Source organism: Musca vetustissima, unplaced genomic scaffold (genome assembly GCF_032173495.1).
Source record: "Musca vetustissima isolate MV318-11 ecotype Yass unplaced genomic scaffold, APGP_CSIRO_Mvet_v1 utg51635, whole genome shotgun sequence".
Lineage (NCBI taxonomy): Eukaryota > Metazoa > Arthropoda > Insecta > Diptera > Muscidae > Musca > Musca vetustissima.
The window spans coordinates 53,544-74,403 of NW_026884336.1; the positions used below are offsets into that span (position 1 = coordinate 53,544).

Genomic DNA, 20,860 nt, shown 5'->3' on the forward strand with positions numbered 1-20,860 from the left:
TCCGTACTTCGTTGGTGAATGTGCTAATATATAAACATGTTTTAACATATAAGAGTAACTTCGGGTAATGTGGTCCACCATTTTCTTTTTTTATATTGTGGGCGTAACAAAGGTAAAAAATAAAAACAAATTGTTTGCACAACATGGTAGATTTGTAGGCTAATTATATTCAAGGTCAAAAATTATATATATTTGTCCATAAAAATGTTATTTGCTTATATTTCAAAAAACTCTAAACTGCAAATAAAAATAACTTGGCGGGTAATGTGGACCAGTATGTGTGGGTAATGAGGATCAGTAAGATAAAGGTAGATTGTGGATTAATTCTGATAAGTATCAATTTATTGCACTCTTGGGTAACAATGAATGCAAAAATATATGGGTCCATGTTTTGGAATAGCCGCCTTTTAAGGGTACCACCACATTTGCGGTATTTTGAAGGTCCTTGCTTCATTATCCAATCGAGGCACCTATAATTTCGGATATCGAGTTTTCAGAGAATAGAATACCTCCTCGCATATTAAATGCGTCCTTGTTTCGAGCTCGTCCTCATGAAAATGTCCCACTTTTTTTATAGTGGTCCACATTACCCGACATTGAATATTTTTATTTAAAAATAATTATCGGCTTCAAAATCGAATAAAAATTTAAAAATAACCGATTGTAATTACAGATAAACGTGTATTTTTGTTAAATAAAACAAGAAAACCACATAGCAAACAAAAAAACAAAATGTTCGACTATTTTACAAAATGTTCGACTATTGTGCTAAAAAATGTTCAAATCACCCTTTTACAATCAGAGCTACATTTTCACCTACTAAATTTTCAACATTGCAATTATTTATTAAACACCAAGTTTGATGTTTGTTTTCACTAATTGCGAAAACATTTATCAAGGCGGCATTGACATATTTCAAGCATTTTCTTAGAAATGGGGGGTGGTCCACATTTGACGCATGGTCCACATCAGAAAAGCAATCAGAATACACGCTAATATCGACCATATTTAAAAATTAAGTAAAATAAACTACAATTTGTGCTCTTATAGTACTTATTTCCAAAACTAATTTAAATGCCATGATTCGATCTATTCAAATTCAAATTTTACCAAATTTAGTACCATTTAGTACACATTAATAAAAATTTCCATAACTACCTACCAACCTCAACAATCCAACATAAATCATATTTCCCAGCCCTATCGGTTCACCCAAATCCCAATTGAACCAAATTTAGTATCATTTAGTATACATTTCTAAAACTATATCCATACTACAATGCTACACTCTATCATTAATCTTAATTCCATATTTCAGGATTCCAGCCCTATCGGTTCACCAAAAATCAAATTGTACCAAATCAAATTATCCTACACCCCAACTGTGATCCTAATTCAAATTTCAGGATTCGTTCGGTTAACGCAAAATTCAAATTGGTACAAATTTAGTACTATTTAGTCATATAACCAATAGAAATATTATTTCCCTACTTCAGAATTCTACCTAAATTCAAATTGTACTAAATTAAGTACCGTTAGCCCTACATAGCCCAATGCTATCGGTTCATTGAAATTGTATTAAATTCCCCGATCCTACACTCCAGTGTAAGTCCTGATTCAGATTAGGCGTGTTTACTTGCGGCAATTCTTATCGTTCTCTTTTGAACTTGCTTCATGCGTCTATACAAGGCAATTCGGTTTCATAATTTTTTTCTTTGACATTTTGTCACAATGTTCTGGATTGGTATTTCAAATTACTGACACTACAAACAAAATACACAAAACGAATTGCCAGAAAATTGCCGGTACGAGCAATTTTTTTCAATGAATTTGTCAATGACATGAATTTGTCAATAAGAATATGAAAACATTGGACACATTTTATAATTTTTCACGTTTATTTCTCGATTTTGTTTAGCTCGCTAAGAGACGTGGACTTGACGTATTTGGGTAATACGGCCGTACAAAACATTTCACCATGGGTATGTTGAATATTTTAGTACGCTTCGTTGAATTTTAGGTAACGTTGTAAGGCTGTAAAAGGTGGCTACATTTAACCGGATTTGGTTAACCCAGTGGGTTTAAATTTTCAATTCCTTTGAATATATGCCAAATAAATCCTCATAAAGTAGGTTAAGCCGGTAAAAAGTTCTAATGTAAATGCCGTAGCATGGTATAATAATAGAAGGTAAAACTCCTTGTACATTAGAACTTTTTACCGGGTTAACCTACTTTATGAGGATTTATTTGACATATATGCAAAGGAAATGACAATTGAATCCCACTGGGTTAACGAAATCCGGTTAAATGTAAACATACTGTAACAGCAAGTGTTGTTGTACAAAAAACGATACAACAACCACATGGAAATTTGTTGTTGTAAGTTCTACTAGTGTCAACTCATTTGACAGAAAAATGTAAATAAACAAACAAATTATCATCAAATTATTTTTATTTTGAAAATGAAATATTTTCGAATCCTCAAAATAAAAATTGAAAAACATGAATGAAAATCTATCAAATTTATTTTTCTATCTATTCCACATCTTTTCTATAATAGAGCCATTGCCATATATATGTGTAACACATATGGAAATGATGGGAATAGCGAGATATTCCTTGAAGAAAGATTTGCTTCCTCAAACTTTCCCAGCAGGCAGATTGAGTAAATTGAATACAGGAGCACATTTAATAAAGAACAATTTTAAATTGTATGCGTTCCCAATTTTCCTGTTGGGTGATTTTTAAAAACATAATTTGTCAAATTCATATTGACACTAGTATAACGTTGGAATCAAATCAGCTGGGATTTGCTGTTACCTTTTATAATTGTACCATGATGCCGTAGTAGTTTAAAGAGGGTAATTGTCAATAAAATATTTTTGAAGACACATGAAGTTTATTTATTTCATTCGAATTAATTAATTTTTATAAATTACAAAATCTACACAATAATCAACAAAGAAATTAAATAAATGAAATTAAATATAAATAGCCGCACATTCTGCTCAAGCCAAGCTATGACCATATGGTGAAACGAAATCCCTTTGAAATGCAGACGGATGTAAATGATGAGGCATTGCACCGGGATGATGATGATGCGGAGCATGACCGTTCATACTGCCATAAATATCTGTGGACCGCTTCATTGGTGTTCCGGTAAGTAGTTCAGTCATAAATCCGATATAGGTTATAGCCAAACGTAATGTTTCGATACGTGATAGACGTTTTTCGTAGGCAAATGTTGGAACTTTTCGTCGTAGCTTATCGAAAGCTTCATTCAAATTAAACATTCGGCGACGTTCGCGAATATTTGCAGCTCTTCGTTGAGCCAGCGATGCAGTACGGCGACGTGTTTTCTTTGTAGGATTTGGATTAGACGATGAAGTACCATTCGTATGGCGACTACTGCCATTGGGACGAGGTGTCACAATAGTGCCGACTTGTGAACGTTGCCAAAGAGCTGAAATAGTGATAAAGAACACACACATACATATGTGAATTTTTGTATTGTATTTCTATAGAAATTTCGTTTTCGTGATAGTTGTTTCGACCCGCCCATCTTGCTATACGGTTTTTTTATTTTAAAATATATAACGCACGAACTTATCTACATATTTAACTCCATATTGATTGCATATTAGGAACCCTTAAATGAGTACTTGAAAACAAAACTTGTGTGCTGAAATATTCTATTGTTCAACCTTGGTGGAGTCCCCGCGGCCCTTTCATCGTTTTAGAACTTAAATTGTTGTTTATTATAAAACTGGCATATGCCCGCTTTATTACAAATTGTATTCTTGTAATACTTATTTCGAAAAACAAATCCAAATTTCAAATGTAGCATCACCCAAATCCAAATTTAGTACAAGTTAGTACACATCAATATAAATTTCCATAACTACCTAATTTAACAATCATAAGTACGAATTCCCTAATCACCACAATCTTAATTCCAAATCTCAGGATTTTAGCTCTATAGGTTCATCTAAATCCAAATTATATTAAATTTAGTACCACTTAGTACACATACGTTGAAATTTTCATTACTACCTACATCAATCGAATGGAAATCTTATTACCCAATGTCAGGATTCCAGCCCTATCGCTTCACTCTAAATCCAAATTTTACCAAATTAAGTGCCATTTAGTACATATTAGTAGACATTTCCAAAATTTCCTACAGACACCAATCCAACACCCCACAGTGATCCTAACTCCAAATTTCAAGATTCCAGCTCTAGTGGTTTACCTAATTCCAAATTTGGTACCATTTAATAAAAATTTCAAATACTTTCTACATATTCCAATCCTATACCCAAACAGTGACCCTGACTCCATATTTCAGGATTCTAGCTCCATTGGTTAACCCAAAACCAAATTTTACCAATTATAGTACGATTTAGTACTTTTCGTACACGTAAGTAAAAAATGTCCAAACGCCGAGCTAATTTCAAATTTCGGTTTCCATCCGTTTCTCTAAATTCAAATTGTACCAAATCTAGTACAGTTTAGTACTTTTCGTATACATGAGTACACGCTCCAGTACAATTTTGAACAGTAGGGTGCAGAGGGTATCCTTGCTTTACTTTCGTGGTGCTCCCTTACAGCCCAATGCTAGCCATATGTCAGTTCTTCGGATGTTTCGGAAAGGTTTCTTAAGATTCTATAGATCTTATGACTCGGAGGGGGTTCGTTTCTATTTGTGACACTAACTGGTCCCTCTGCTGTTTTTGCCAGATTTACTAGGAACTTCCTTTAGATTTTTTTGTGGCTCTCTTAACTTGTTTTGAAAGTTGTTAATGGTGACTAGGACTAAAAACCTAAAATGATACAGGCCTGCATATGGGGGCTATGTTAAAACATAGGCATAGGTTTTGTACTCACTATGATTTCTTATTGCAAATTACTGCCACGTTGGTTGTAAAATGGGGATAAAACCTTCACGAACCGATCATCATCGAAAATTATATGCGTCGTCCTTGTCCTAATGGTAATACTAAACAAAATCAGAATACGTAGACACCTGTATGTTTTTTAAGGAAAATTCCTACATCCGGGGAGATAGAACAATAAAAATTGGTATCAAGCACTCCACTTAGATATACTATCAACATCTCGTGTCTATGCCGTTCAGGAGTAAATATATACGCCATAGAATACAAATATTGTAATTTTTCACACAAAAGTCCTTGGTTCATTTGACCAGCTAAATATTGACCCGTCTTCATCAAAATAGTCATGTTTTTCTATGTTCAAACTCCTTTCTCTGTGCAATATTTTGTGATGTTCCGGTCATTAACACAAAAAAGAGGTCTTCTTTGGTCAGAACCCGTCCTACATGCAAAATTTCGTGTTTAAAAAATGTAATGGACAGACGACACATGTCTAGATAAACTCAGCTAGTTGAGATATTACGATCGGCATATCAAAAGTTGGGTCTAGGACCAATATTTTGCAGTGTTACAAACTCTTGGGGTCACACAAAACAATAATACTCTGATAGGGTATTGTATTGTGTAGGGTATAAATATTATGTGACTAAGTATTTTCCCCAGCAATGATCCGAAATGTTACAGAGGTTGGAAAAAATTCCCTAGTACCATGTAAATGCATAAAGCGGTGGCGGAATCGTATAATGTTTTTAGAGTAGCTTCTTGTCCAGCAGTCGAATAAAGTTGTGTCGAGAAAACTCGTTTAAAATGTTGAGAATCACCATCTTACTGATTCCGTGATAAATGTTTGCCTGATAACTCTAAAGTTCACTGAGTATAGTACCTATGCAATATTAAAAGAATAATACTTGGCCTATATGCTTTCACATTTGTTCTCGATTATTCCTTTTTATCCTTAAATCCCTATATAGTTATTATATTTTTTTGTTTATACATACTTATGCGCAGGAATGCCATATGAAAAATCTAGAGTTTTCTACACAATGACTTCAATTCTGTAAACATTAAACTGTGTTTCGGTCATATATACAGTCTTTAAATTAGAATAACTTACTCAAATCACTACATGGAAATCCGGTTATTAAATCCTGATAGGGCACAATTGGTGGAGGTGGTGGTGCAGTTGCATCTTGGGTCCACAATGGCTGAAATGGTACTTCCGACATGTAAGCACTTTCTGGAGGATGTTGCATGTTTTTTTTAATTTACAAATTAATCGAACTTCTTTATTAATATGATATTCCTATTATTTGATGATATTAACTATTTAATTTATTCTTATAAGAATCGCCCTTTTGTCTGTGATTCTGTTCAGTCTTTTCTATTTGAAAGTTTCCATTAAAATGTTCTTGAGATGTCTGCAATAAAATATTGTTGCCTCTGAAATTCTGTTAAGATTTGTAATTTCTTTGGCCATTATGGGGTTGAAGAGTTTTGTCACCATTTTTCTTCTTCTCTATTCCAATTGGTAACAGTTGCTCGCAATTTGATTGGTTGCTTTGAATGTTTACTTGTTTAGGGGTGGTTTAAATCCAATTGCACGACAACTTCATATGTAGATGTCACTGTTCGCAGTTATGCTTCGAATCAGATCTGTACTGTTGTGAACTGCAAACCAGTAAATCTCTCTAGAAAAAACATGTTACAAGGAAACTTATGGCGCCAATTTTTCCTGTGGAAATCAATATCAATATTTGTTGGTGTAGGTTTGTATTGCTAAAAATAATAAACAATGATATATTCAAAATTTAATTAATGCGTCGTGTCCGACGCTTGAAATGTCGAATCGGATAGATTCGAAAAAAGGACAAACAAGAGAAGACGAATCATTGTAGGCCTTGCTGAACTCCCGCCATGAAGTGGGTAATCAAAAATGCTAAAATATAACCAATTCGATTGGAAAAACCCAAAGGGCCGTCAAAATACCAGTAAAGGAGCGTTATAGGTGACTAGTGCCCAAGAAATCGACCGATACGTATAATTTTCGGTTGGAAGATTTGACGCCCTAAAAGAACTTAAAATTTAAAATAAAAAGCAATTCGATTGAACGTGCCCAAACTTTCTAAATGTCTAAAAGTTATGAGTTCACATAGCCTTAATGCAGCGAATATAGCTCCACATTTTTCTGAAAAACTGTTTTTAACACATCTCGATCGGATTCTGGTCGGAAATTTTAATATTTCTCGATTTTAACCATACTTGAGTATGGCGACATTTATGAACTGATGCGTTGTCCTGCCAAAAAACGAGTCCTTTATTCTTGCTCCTTTCCCAAAATGGCAATAATTTGTCTTCCAAGACTTGAACGAACTCCATTGAATTCATTCGACTACATGGAAATGTCAAATAAAGGCTATAAAATGCTCCCAAGGCCATAAAGGAACCACCACCGAAATATCGTATTAAGAAATAACGATATTTCAGGAACCGCCACCTTGGCAGCATTTTATAGCCACGGAATGCTTTATTTGACATTTCCATGTTGTCGAATGAATTCAATGGAGTTCGTTCAAGTCTTGGAAGACAAATTATTGCCATTTTAGGAATGCAGCAACAATCAAGGACTCGTTTTTTAGCAGGACAACGCATCAGTTCATAAAAGTCGTCATACTCTAGTATGGTTAAAATCGAGAAATATTAAAATTTCCGACCAGAATCCGATCGAGAACATGTGTGGAATCTTGACTCATCGTGTCTATGCAGAAAACCGCCAATACCAAACTGTATTTTACCTCCAAGAAATGATTATCGATGAATGGCGGTCAATCGATGAAAACTTCCGAAAATTTTTCATCAACAGTACGATGGATAAAAAATTTTGAAGTTATTCAAAATAAGGGAGGCCCTACCCATTAATTATAAAAGTTATTTTATTTTAGTTAAGTTTTAAAAAATAATTTTTTCTAATTTTGTAAAAGTGCGTCTATAGTTATGCAACACCAGCAATTTTGAAAGTGCAGAATTCGGCGAAACCATAAAGAATAAATTAATTATTTTTGTTGAATAATATGTGTTTTTGATCGTTTTATTGTGAACAATAACTTAATGGGTCCATTTTATTTGTCAACTAACATACCAATTGAATTAAAGGTGCGTCTATAGTTATGATACGCAGTGTATACCATGAACATACGCAGTGCCATGAACAAAACTAATTATATCAGTTTTGAAATTCGAAGAAGGTCAGTGTTGGCTAACAGATGCTACTATGCTTTAAGTAAGCAGTTTAGAAATAAGGCCACCTCCCGCCAGACCAAACTCACGCGTGCTGTTATATCGATATGAAGCATGGGTACATCCGCAAGCAGATGAGGCAGATCTTTGAGTGTTTGAGAGAAAAATTCTCTTAAGATCTACGGGCCGATTTGCGTCGACGGTGAATATAGACGTCGATTGAACCACGAGGATTACAATCTATACGCGGACATCGACATAGTCAGTCGTATCGAGCTGCAGCGACTACGGTGGTTAGGCCATGTTGTGCTAATGAATAGGAATGCCCCAGCTCAAAAGGCATATAAAAGCGAGCCTACTGATGGTTCACGCAGAAGGAGGAGGCCACGAATTAGATGGAAAGATAATATAGAAAACAACAACTCGGAACATGGTCTTTTTAGGATCGGCTTATGGAACAACCGTTCTGTCACAAGCCAGCTAAGTAAGTAAACAATTTTTATTATCATGCGAACGTCCTATCCCAAAATATTTTAACCAAATCGGTTCAGATTTAGATATAGCTCCCATATATATTTTCGTCCAAAATGGTGCACAAACTCTCAATACATATTCGGTTGAGACCATATTTAGCATAGCATACCGAATTAAGTCCATAATGAATAGTATTAAGTTTTGTTGAAATCGGTTAAGATTTTAATATAACTCCCATATTTAATTTTTCCGATTTTGTAAATTGAGCATAAGGTGGCTAGTTTTTTTCATATACACGAAATTTGTACGGGGTATTGAATTGAGTCTAGAATGACATGTGTGAAGTTTTATTGAAATCGGTTCAGACTATCTTGTAAAGGATTTTGTTAAATATGTTCAGATGTAGATATGACCCTTGTATATTTTCGTCAGAGTTATTGCAAATTGTGCAACGATAAATTGTGGGCAACGTGCATGCCACGATTTCTTAAATCGGTCCAGATTTACATATAGCTTCTATACATAATACCAAAGAACACAAGTCTGCCCGATTGACATGAAATTTTTCATAGATTTCAGAATGATATGTTTATGGGTTGATTAAATTGAATTAATTATTTCCGATTTCATTCTTTTCTATCGACATTTTGTACATATGAGCATCTCTTCTATGTTCTTAAGGTGGTAAAGGGTATCATATATATTTTTTGAGTTTTGGGGAATATTTATATCTGTGCAACGTTTAGGCATGGTCCACAAAATTTCATAATATTATTAATATCCTTCTGATCAGCAAATTAAATACGAGGTACGTCATGATTTACTTACTTTTCCATGTGTTGTACGACCCATCAATTCCACGTTTTGGCTGGTTTAACTATATGTATGAATGTTCGCATTCTCACGATGATTCGCCTTTTCCTTCGTTTTTCGAATTTCTCCGAAGACTTCAGGCTTACAGAATTTACCTTTCTCCGTTACTTAAGAGACATAGTGGTGACATGACCAGCTTTACCGAAGAAATCTGCGACAAAATCCAAAAATTGTGTTGAATATCGATCGATCTTTGGGTGTTGCCCTTATATAAGGTCCAGTCAATATTTTCATTTGCTTGTTTTTCATGTTATGTGAAGTGAGCTTTAAATCGACTAGCTATAGAAAATGCTAAGATGCTTGTTTTTTTTTAAAAAAATTCCAAAAAAGGTTCATTATGCCCTTAAGGCAAAGTCCCAGTAAAAGTAACCACTGACATGACTTCCTAAATTTTGATTTGCCTTAATACCTTATAGAGGCGTTAAAGCGTAAAATTATATCAGCTATGGTGGTATAAATGAAGGAAAACACCTATTTTAAAATGTGTATGTGTGTGTGCGTTTCTATAAGAACATAGCAAGCATTGATTTAGAAAAGTTGACAGTTATCCTAAGTGCAACCCCCATTTCTATACAGATAACAAATTCCAATTGGATAAAAATGTTGGTATATAGTTCATATCGTATTTGTTTGCAATTTTATGCAACACAGATTGCTAACAGAAAATGATTATAATTTCACGCTTTGTTAATAGTGTCATCATTTTTTGGTATGAGTCTTGACATTACACTTTTTAGGGATTCGAACAGATGATGACATTCCCAGAATTTTCTTTATGCTCAATTGCATTTTTTATGGTTGTAAAAAATTATTTGTTTACTAAAAATTGAATAACTAGTGTTCTGTGCTAAATTGTTTGTTTGGATATTTGGGGTGGATTAGATTTGAATTAAAAGGGATTTGGACACGTAATAACCATGTACAATTAGGGGGTCAAATACACCTCGATTTTTTAAGAATGAAAGGAATGTCTTCGTATGTATACAGGGGAGCTCGTTCACTTTATGATATGTGATAGGCGAACTACAATTAAAACTTTTGACATACTTTAATTGAAAATTCCTCTAAAAGAGATTTCAGAACCTTCAATTCAATTTTATACCATATGTGTACGTTTTGACATATCTCCAAAGCATCCTAGCCGAATTGGAAATTAAAATATTCGACCTGGATCTTCAAATGTTAAACACTTATATACATTATTCGAAAAAAAAATTCAATGAAAATGGCTTGGGGGAAGGTATTTTATCCTTTCAGTACCCTAAATGTGGATTGCACCGTCCACCAATCTAAAATTGTTTTATTTTAACCGTTTAGTGCGGGCGATGTTACAACAAGAATCCACTGAAAAAAATCAAACAAATGCAACATATAACAAGTTTATGCCTGCATTAGTTGCTTGAGTAACTTCTTATACATATTTGAATTCTGAAAAGAAAAAATGTACGTAGGCTTACAAAATTTTTCAGTATGCCAATATTTATACCCCTCACCCCACTGTAGTAAAGGGCACTATGTCATTGTATATACATATCGTTAGCTAAAATGCAAAAAGGCGTAACTAACAAAAAAAAAAAAAATTGAAAATTGACTTTTTGAATGAATATTGTGAATGTCAATAAACTACATCTGTTGACAAAGTTTTACACTACTTAATTGTTATGACTGCCATTAAACTAAATAACTAAATTTGTTAAATAAAATTATAGTCTATAATTCGTCGTATGCAATATCACCCTGCCGGGCATACTTTTTTTTTTTGACATGTTTATAGTTTTCATGCAAAACAGTTTTTTGCTTCTCCTACACAATTATGTTTTTGTTAGTTACGCCTTTTTCCATTTTAGCTAACGATATGAATGTTTGTAACAGGCAAAAGGAAACGATAATATGCATAGAATCATTTTATGTGTCGATTTATGCATGTCCGTCTCTCCATGTTTTTTATTAAAATTGTAGAAAATGTCTTCAGATTTAAATATAGCTCCCATATATAGTTTTTTCCGATTCCACAAGCCACTGGTCAACAATGCCCTTATATTTCTTTCGATTTATACGAAGTTGTGAGTAGCGTATAAAACTGAGTCTAGAATGATGTGTATGAAGTTCCGTTGAAATCGATTTTATATAGCTCTAATATATGTTCGTCCCATTTTAATCTTTCGATTTCCATGGAATTTTGTCTAGAATGATCTGTGTCAAGTTTTGTTAAAATCCGTCCATCCGATGCACCAAAGAGCCTACGTTTGTTTGATTTACACGAAATTTGGCAGAGGGTATTGAATTGAGTTTGGAATGAAGTGTGTTAAGGTATATGTACATTTTATGTAAATTTTATGGAAATGGTGAACCGAAGAGATTTTTCCATTGTATAAATCGGTCCAGATTTGCATATAGCTCCCAAAGATAATTTAGCTTAAATTCATACAAATGGTACGCCAAAGAACCCAAGTCTTCCGATTTATATGCAATTTTTTACAGATTTCAGAATGGTACTTTTAAGGGTTCATTTAAATTAGTTCAAATATATATGTAGATCACGTATATAATTTCACCACGGAACTCTAACTTTCTGCGGATTTTTATTCCGAGCCTGGGCAATATTTCTAGATATTTGCACCCTCTTGCCCGATTAGAGTTCAACAGCACCTCTTCCTTACAATGACATATTTTTCTGAATGTAACTAATATTCAGTACAGCCGCCCCTCTAATTACTTGTCCAGATTCCCTTCACCGTGGGTGGTGTTTTGGTGTTCGATTTATCATTGTGGCCTATAGATCGACTCGTAAAAAAACAAATAATTTTCGGTCCACTTCATCCCGAAATTGTTATCTGATCATCACTAAATATTATAGGCGTTGTCCTTGACCATAAGTGGAACCTCATGGAACATTTCAAAGCGATCAGTGCTATATTTCCGCCCTCTAGTGTGGTAATGGATTACTAAATAATATCTGAATATGTAAGCACCTGTAAATATTTGAGTGTAACTCCCACATTCGAGTAGATACTTTACTATATTTGGTATCGATTTAAAGGTCAACCACTTCTCTTGGATACGCTATCAATTTCTCGGGTGTATAGCCTTCTGGAGCAAATGAATACTCCATAAAATACAAATTTTGTCATTTTGCACACAAAAGTCGGGGTCCATTTGACCCGCTAAATACTGACCGATCTTTATCAAAATAGGGGTGCTCATTCTTTGACCCGATCCTCTTCTCTATGCAAAAATTCGCGATGTTTGGGCCATAATTGCGGGCGCTGGAGCGGCCAGAAAAACGGACAAAAATTAAGTATTTGCTCCATTTCATCCCCGAAATATTAACCAATCTTTACCGAAAACAATCCTACATGCAAAATTTCGTGAAGATTGGTCCATAACTGTGGCCTGTATCGTGTTTACAAATTATAATGGACAGACGGGCGGACGAACACACATGTCTAGATCGACTCAGCTAGTCGAGATATGACGATCGTATGCTTAAAGGTGGGTCTAGGACCAATACTTCGCGACGTTACAAACTCTTGGGGCTGCACAAAGCTATAATACCATGACAACATAGTTTTGTAGGGTATAAAAACTTAAATAAAATAACTTTAATCAATAATGGGTATGGCCTCTTTTATTTAGATTAAGTTCAAAAATTCCACCATTCATCGATAATCACTCCTTTGGGGAAAAATACAGTTTGATGTTGGCGTTTTGCTGCATAGACACGACGAGTCAAGGTTCACCATATGTTTTCGATCGGATTCTGGTCGGAAGTTTGAATATTTTTTTTTTTATTTTTGCTGCTTTCTCAAAATGGTAATTATTTGTCTTCCAAGACTTGAACTAGGAAATGCTAAACCAAGCATTCCGTCGCGATATTCCTTAAAACGAAATTTCGGCGGCCGTTCCAGTGTATGAGTAGCTCTTGTATAGTGGTCAAGGGTACCATATAGTCGGCCCGTCCGGCTTTTGAACTTTCCTTACTGGTTTAATTTTTGCATTTTCCCATTGTTTTACTATCAAATCTTCTTCACAAAGTAGAGGGTATATTCATTTTGCCATTACGTTTACAAAACTTCGAAATGTTCTGTATTGAATTTTTAGGTATTTTGAAGATACTAACCGCATATTACAAATAATGTTTCTTCAGTTCGGTATTATATTTTAGTAGTTTCAATTCACTTTTCAAATGTATAATTCACCCTACAACATTCTATATTACAACATTCCAGTGCAGGTGTAGCAATACTTCCATAATTTATTTCTGCCTTAAATCCATTTAAAGGCGTTAAAGCGTAAAATTGTATCCGGCACGGCGGTGTATAATAAAGAAAACACTCTTATATCCAGCGATTGAATCAGTTTATGAGTTTGTGTTGTGTGTGTACATGTACCCATAAATTATAACAACAACAATATGTTGACTGACTACCGAAATTAACTAACAAGCATTGATTTAGAACAGTTGGCAGTTTTCCTAGAATCATCCCTCTTTTCTACGCAGATGACAAATTCCAATTGGATAAATATGACGGTATTTAGATCATATTTTTTTTGCAATTTTATGCAACACAAATGAAAAATGACAACAGCAACAATAAAAATAATTATAATTTTACGCTTTGTTAATATTGTCATCATTTGTTGGGTTGACTTCAGACACATGGTTAGCTCATATGAATTATAGAGGGTTGAATTTCATAACTGAAGCCAGATGATGATTTTCCCAGATTTTCTTCATGCTCAATTACCGTTTTATGTTTGTGGTTCTTTTTAAAAAACTGAATATGTTTACTAAAAAAACTAAGATGAACAAGTGTTCTGTTGTTTAGAACTTTGTTTGTATATATTGTGTGGATTATTTTCAGGTGGATAAGGCTTCATTAAAGAGATTATGGTAACAAATCCCGTGTTATAGATAATTAGCTTATTGACTTTGTTTTTTATGATAAGTGCAGTGTAATAAATGGGCTGAATGGGTAAGTTACCAGGGTTGTATCAGATGGCTAAATCAAAAATTTACGTAGGAGAAAATTTACGTTCGCAAAAATTATAGTTGACAAAAAAAAAATTAAGTACATAAAATGTTAAATCGTGCTAAATGGAATAAAATCGTGTAAAACCAGTAAGGAAAGCAGTAAAGTCGGACGGTGCCGACTATATGATACCCTTCACGACTTTGGGTATATTAATTAAACAGATGAATCCTAACAGACGACGCATTTTTAAAGGACCAGTAAAATGAAATTGGATCAATAAACATGTCATTCTGCAACCGATACTAAATTTTTCATTTGGTCAGATATAGAATCTATATCTAAATCTGAACCGATTTCAGGGAACTTAACACACATCATTCTATACCTCATTCATTGCGCTGTGCCAAATTTCGTGCAAATCGAGAGATATATAGGGACTTTGGTGCACCATTTACATTAAATCGGATGAAAATATATATGGGAGCTATATCTAAATCTGAACCGATTTTTCCCAATTTCATTAGGGTTCGTCCTTGGGCCAAACAAATGAGATGTGCCATATTTCATCCAATTCGGATCGTAAATGCGACCTGTACTTTGTTCACAAAAATACATGGACGGGCAGACGGACGGACCGACGGACATGCGTAAATCGACTCAGAAAGTGATTCTCTGCATATTCTCAAAAGGTACCACGTGTCTATCTCGTTTCCTTTTGCCTTTTACAAACATATGCACAAAGACATAATACCCTGTACCACAGTGTGGTGAAGGGTATAACAATTAAAAATATTCAATTTTCAAACCCTGTTATATCAAAACCGTGTACAAAAAGACCGTGTAAAAACAGACTTAGGTGTAGTATATCCAAGAGGAGTTGTTGATATCCAAGAGGAGTTGTTTAAATTGAAACTAAGTATAATGTTGAATGTACTCGAATGGGAGTAATACGTAAATATTTACCATCCACCATAGTATGGAGGGTACATTAATTTTATTTTCCCATTTGCAACTCATCGGAATAATCATTTCCGACCCTGTAAAGTATATATATTCTTGATCAGCGTAAAATTCTATGAAGATATAGCCATGTCCGCCTGTCTGTTGTAATCACTCTAGCGTCTAAACGAATTGAGATAGAATGAGTCAAGTTCGATGATGGGCTTTATCGGTCCACGTTTAGGCACAGCTCCCATATTGGGGTTATTGAGCGCGTTTTTCAAACGAATTCGCTGAAATTTGCTACATTGGGTTTTTATTGAGTACTAAATGGCTCCACAAAAAATTAAATATAGGTCCACTTTTTCTGGTATCCCTTATAGAACGGTACCTCTTAATTTTAAGTATTTTAACAATTTTTGATCGTATTTTCCGCCGAATTAGCTGTAATTTAGTATTTTGCGTTCTTAATAGGTACAAAATCCCGCATTTAGACCTAGCCCCTGTGTGGAGGTTCCAGAAGGAGTGGACCATTATTCCCCATCTTCGAACTTGAACTAGGATTGGAAGAAATAATAAGATTGCCGAAGTTTGGATGAAATCTAAATTTTTTGAAACGGATTTGGTCCAAAGAAACATGGGTTCTAGACCCAATATTTCGATGAGCCACATTTTCACCGTGTTAAAGTGTATACAACCTCATTGTCCATAAGGCTGAGGGTTTACATAATCCCTATATTTTCATTTCTAGTACCTCTCGGTATATCTATGGTGGAAGGTATCCAAAGTTGGAGCTGTTGACATACAATCGGTCAAGATGGTGCAAATATATATAATAAAATAATTTAAAAATATCTACATAATCTAAACACCATGATGAATCAAATGATATCAAAATCACACAAGTCAGTGTAGCGGTTTCTAAATCAAAGCGACAACAAAACAAGATATTGAGGAAAAATATTTGTTTTTGGTTCGAAGAAAAATTGTATACAAGAAATTTCAGAAAAAATGTTGAAAAATTGTCATATATAATAATAATCACTTTTTGTGTATAAATATACGCCTTGCGGATTATATCAAATCTTAAAATAAAATAATATTATGAAATATACATTTTAAATTGCGTGTAAATCGCGTAATTCTCAAAATCATTTGATCCGCATGCGGTTTCCAGGAAGTACTGAAGTTTATCTTCCAATCCATATATATTTTGCGAAATTTCATTTGACGGCTAAGATGTGCCGCACGTTACATTGGAGTACCCAAAAAATCGTAAAACGCGAATCATTTCCGAAAACTCCATATGCCATTAACGCGCATCCGATTTCGGTGTGCACCCTAAAAAAATACATCAATCTATACCATTTCAATGTGGTCCATTAAGAACCATGGATGTGCCAGCAAAATCTATTTTTGAGATAAATTGCGTACGTCTCTCTTTCAGCTGAAGTTTTTAAAGTTCTCTTTTCGAAAAAGATCAAAATCCGTATGAGGTCATTTATTGAAGCGGAAATGATACACAGAAAACGCAAATAAATCCGCGATATTTTCAAAAACATTTTTTGCCAAATTTCGTGTTTTTGGAAGGCCAGTTCCCGCCGTTTTAGTAGATGGATTTTCACGAGGAAGATTTTATATCGTCCGAAACGTAAAAAAAACCTTATTGATCGCGGGTACCCATATCATTCAGTTGACAGATCTAAAAATTTGGCCCGAAAAATAGGTTTTTTAGAAATTTGATCGCACAAAATTCGCACCTTCGGATGAGTATTACTCTGAAGCTGTGCATACTACATACACAAAATACATATCAAATTACACAGATTCGCGACTACAATAATCTTGTAATCGATATTTAGAAATTCCTGTTTGCGTATTAAGGCTAGAAGTAAAATTAAAAGAAAACACTCAAGATCGAGCTTCAAAATGTCAGCATCATTTAAAGGTAGATGCAGTTAAAATGTTGAAAAATGATACATAAGGGGCGTAGTCCCCATTTTGTTGGTGCAATGAGTGGCATAGTCAGAAATCGATAGAGAACATAAAAAAACTGGTTCCTGTTTTTACACATTTTTTTACATTAAAGTAGACACAGCTTCCACCAAAATAAAGTTTGGAGGTCAATATCATGAACAGTTTGCAACGACAGATCAATTAACCCAAAACTATTCACTTTTTTCATATACTTAAGTAGTTCCCGAGTTATAAAGGGGTGAACCTCCGCTTCAGCTATGTTAAAAAATTGGCAATATTGCCCATATATATATATATATATAATTGTACTTTATTAAAAATACTTCGGAATGTCCGATTTCGAATGTAATGCCTCTCTCATAGAATCTTGCTTTCTATTTGCAAAAAAACTCTAGTAGCCGATTTTCACAATACTCCCTAGATACGAAGTTTTTTTCATTAAAGAAATTTTGCAATCGTATGTGATCCATTTCTCATATCCGGTCACCATCCGTTTAAGTAATCGGTCTATCTCATTCCGTTTGGCCAAGACTTCGCAAATGGAAATTCGATCCTTCCTATTTTTTCTGTTAATTGGTGTGGCACCCAAACATCGAGCTTCTTTTTGAATCCAGTTTTGTGGTCCATATATAGCTCCTGGGCGAGCTAACATGCCAGTTAACTTCGATAATTTTTCCGATTTTATTGACATTTTCGACGACCGCCCTAATAGATATCTTTTTCCCCAACCTAATATAATCTCATCTTGAAGCACAATATGTGACTGTGAGAAATACCATTTTGAAGTAGGCTTTGATAATTTTTATGTGATGTGAGATAGTTAAGCAATAATTTTCGTCGATATCAGACTTAAAACGGAAATGAAAACTAGTAAGGAAAGCAGTAAAGTCGGACGACAATATTTTGGGTATATTTAAAACATGTCGCCTTTTTCATATATTGCACGGATATATTGTACAAAATTGTGTGCCAATTGGCCAAACTTTGCACCATTTACTTAAAATCGGATTTATCTAAATCTGGACTGATTTCAACGAAACTTGACATAATTTAGGCTACACTAACATCAGTACGTCTTGCAGCATTTTGTGCTAATAGGGCAAATTATCGGTCTGGTGCACCATTGATTTAAAATCGGACGGAAATATATAAGAGCTATATCTGAACTTCAGTACGTTTTGCAAAATGTTGTGCAAATCTTCCTAACTTTGGGAGCTATATGTAAATGAAACTTTTCATGAAACTTAGCGCACATTACTCCAGACTTAATTTAGTACGCAATGCATTATTTGGTGCAAATCGAAAAAAAATATAGGGGTTTTAGTGCAACGTTTATAGAAAATCGGAAGAAAATATATATGGGGGCTATATTTAAATCAGAACCGATTTAAATCAAACTTTGCATTCGTAATTCTGCACTTATTTCAATACGCTATGTCTAATTTTGTCGCAATCAGACAAACCTTGAGAGTTTGGTGCACCATTTATACAAAATCGGACGAAAATATATATGGGAACTATATCTATGAATCGATTTTCACGAAACTTAACACACATCATATCCGACTCAATTCAGTACTCTGTGCAAATATCACGCAAATCGAAAAATATAATTTAGGCTACTCTAACATCAGTACGTCTTGCAGCATTTTGTGCCAGTAGTCCAAATTATCGGTCTGGTGCACCATTTACATAAAAACGGACGAATATATATGGGAGCTATATTTAATTCTGAACCGATTTCAACAAAACTTCGCATACGCAATTCTGTACTTACTTCAGTACGCTATGTAAAATTGTGTCGCAATCAGACAAAACTTGGGAGTTTTGGTGCACCATTTATAGAAAATCGGACGAAAATATATATGGGAGTTATATCTAAATCTGAACTGATTTTTTCTATAAAACAACATATTAGCAATCTGAAAACAAATGGGTATACAGTATTTTTCGGTTAATTGCACATCAAAATTTGCACAAATTTTTGTTCAATTAACCGAGGAACCAATTATCCGAACCCGCTTACTATGAAATGAAATATTTTTGACCCATCATGTGGTTCAATTAAGCGTGGAAACCAATTAACCGTAGGTTCAATTAACCGAAAAATACTGTACCACATTTGCATAACGTTCTCTATACACTCCATCTTATGCAGAAGAATATAACAAAAGAAAACTGTTACTGTTTATACCCTACACAACTATGTTGTCAGGGTATTATAGCTTTGTGCAGCCCAAAATGTTTGTAACGCCGCGAAATATTGGTCCTAGACCCACCTTTAAGTATACCGATCGTCATATCTCGACTAGCTGAGTCGATCTAGACATGTGTGTCCGTCCGTCCGTCTGTCTGTCCATTATAATTTGTAAACACGATACAGGCCACAGTTATGGACCAATCTTCACGAAATTTTGCATGTAGGATGGGTTCTGGCCAATGAAGACCCCTATTGTTTTTGGAAAAGATCGGTTAATATTTAGGGCATGAAATAGACCAAAAACGTTATTTTTGTCTGATTTTCTGGTCGCTCCAGAGGCCGCAATTATAGCCCAAACATCGCGAATTTTTGCATGGAGAAGGGGTTCGAGCCAAAGAATAAGCATGCCTGTTTTGATAAAGATCGGTCAATATTTAGCGGGTCAAATGGACCCTGACTTTTGTGTGAAAATGACAAAATATGTATTCTATAGCGTATATATTTACCACTGAAGGACATAGACCCGAGAAGTTGATAATATAGCGTAGAGGTGCGATTGACCTTTAAATTGATACCAATTATATTGCCGTAGGTACTCGTATGCGGGAGTTACACTTAAATATTTACAGGTGCTTACGTATTTATATATTATTTAGTAACCTATTACCCCACTGGAGGGCGAAAATATAGCGCTGATCGCTTTGCAATGTTCCATGAGGTTCTAGTATTGGCCAAGGACAACGCCCAAAATGCTAGGTGATGATCAGATAATAATTTTTCGGATAAAGTTTACCGAAAACTTAATTAGTTGTGCTTTTCGAGTCAAAAGCCGAACATAACAACACAACCCACGGTGAAGGGAATCTGGACAAGTAATTATAGGGGCTGTTCTGATTATTAGTAACATTTGTTGACCACTAGCCATTCAAAAGTGTGCAAATATCGCGAAATATTGCCCAATCTCAGAATATAGAACCACAGAAAGTTAGATTTTCATGGAAGTTGTGTAGGGTATCGTATGGTCGGCCCCGTCCGACTATACTGCTCCGCTCACTGGTTTTTTAATCGAATATAGGATTTGTAATGGACTCATTCTTCAATATTTTTTCGACAAGCGCATTTCACTTGCCCTCTTCAAAAAAAAAAAAAAAAAAAAAAAAAAACTAAATTAATTTCTTTTCGTACATAACATAATCTTATTTTATTGCTTTTAAACTTAAAAAAAAACTATTATTGCATAATAAATAATATTTATAACATGGAGATTGCACTTTGCTTCAGTTTGACACAAA

General features: G+C 34.4%; 1 protein-coding gene across 1 annotated transcript; it reads right to left on the reverse strand.

Moving 5' to 3' along the window:
• Nucleotides 1-3,008: 3,008 nt before the first annotated feature.
• On the reverse strand, nt 3,009-6,148 carry LOC133331307 (protein Fer3-like). The gene is made up of 2 exons (XM_061539705.1): nt 6,010-6,148; nt 3,009-3,463 (listed from the first exon to the last, which is right to left on the reverse strand). Exons 1-2 carry the CDS (start codon nt 6,146-6,148, stop codon nt 3,009-3,011), a joined length of 594 nt encoding a protein of 197 aa, XP_061395689.1.
• Nucleotides 6,149-20,860: the final 14,712 nt, after the last annotated feature.

What these genes read in the sequence shown, in the direction of transcription:
- LOC133331307 (XM_061539705.1), bottom strand. Translation starts at nt 6,148, where the DNA reads ATGCAACATCCTCCAGAAAGTGCTTACATGTCGGAAGTACCATTTCAG. An exon ending in ATTTCCATGTAGTGATTTGA is followed by an intron (nt 3,464 to 6,009) that starts GTAAGTTATTCT and finishes TCACTATTTCAG; the next exon opens with CTCTTTGGCAACGTTCACAA.